Raw genomic sequence first — 975 nt, forward strand, 5'->3', positions numbered from 1 at the left:
TTATTCGCAAAATTGTATAATATTTTTTAAACTCTTTATTGAGTTTCATACGCTATCATATTGTATTGTAAAACACATATTACCTTAAATATATTATATATTATATCTTACAAAAAAATAATGATGTCATATCCCTTTCCTCTTAGATAGATAAGAGTCTCGTCTGCAAAATATTAAGGTATGAAACATGATTCATGTCATATATATAGAAAAATCACGAAAAGTGATTCATTACTCTTAATAGAGTGTTCGGGTCCACATCGTTTTTTACCACATATCGTATACTTGTGTTACAGCGCGATGTCTCTCGCGTTCATCGTCATCATCATCGTTTTCGTTACGATTACTACGACGACGACAATAAGAACGGCAGCGTCGACGGCAGCGACGAATCGTGAAAGCATAGATACTGAAGTAATTCTGTATCTACAAAAATACGGCTACTTAAGTAAGCTGACAACAATACGTTGTTACGTCCGAGGTTCCGCATGCATGGAACCTGAGGGGGTGAACGTAACGCGAACCGAAACGCCGTATCGTCAGTCCCAGCTCCGGACCGCAAGGGAGCTAAGGGGAGGGACCGACTCAACGGGAAGCACTTCGCTTCGCCCTTTGGCCACTTGGTAGAGCCGGGGGTTCGAGGGAGGACGAAGCGGAAGCCTCTCTCGAGATCGACACTCCGCTGAGTGCCGCTCGAGGCAAACGCACAGGCTAAAGGCCGGGAACTAGGTCAGTGTGCCTTAAGGGCACGCTTCTATCCTAGTAGGGGCCAGTGCGTTCGATGCCCTTATTTTCGGCCTTGGAATTTAATCCAAAGGACCGGGGATTGGACCGAGTGTAATCTTGGTTAGGTTAGGTTAACAGAAGGAATACGAGGAGGTGTTACTCGAAATTAAAACAATCAGGGTTTGAGCATTAAATAATATAATTAAAATTAAGAATTGTTATTTACACACACACACACACACACACACA

General features: G+C 42.8%; 1 protein-coding gene across 1 annotated transcript in view; it reads left to right on the top strand.

Moving 5' to 3' along the window:
* The window catches only part of LOC108758531 (uncharacterized), a 1,412-nt gene extending 1,221 nt beyond the window's left edge, over positions 1 to 191 (top strand). The window contains exon 2 of the mRNA XM_018503537.1: positions 147 to 191. Within this exon, the coding sequence (XP_018359039.1) occupies positions 147 to 191 (45 nt within the window). The remainder of the gene's footprint in view (positions 1 to 146) is intronic.
* The last annotated feature ends 784 nt before the right edge of the window (positions 192 to 975 follow it).

Source organism: Trachymyrmex cornetzi, unplaced genomic scaffold, assembly GCF_001594075.2.
Source record: "Trachymyrmex cornetzi isolate Tcor2-1 unplaced genomic scaffold, Tcor1.1 scaffold1587, whole genome shotgun sequence".
Lineage (NCBI taxonomy): Eukaryota > Metazoa > Arthropoda > Insecta > Hymenoptera > Formicidae > Trachymyrmex > Trachymyrmex cornetzi.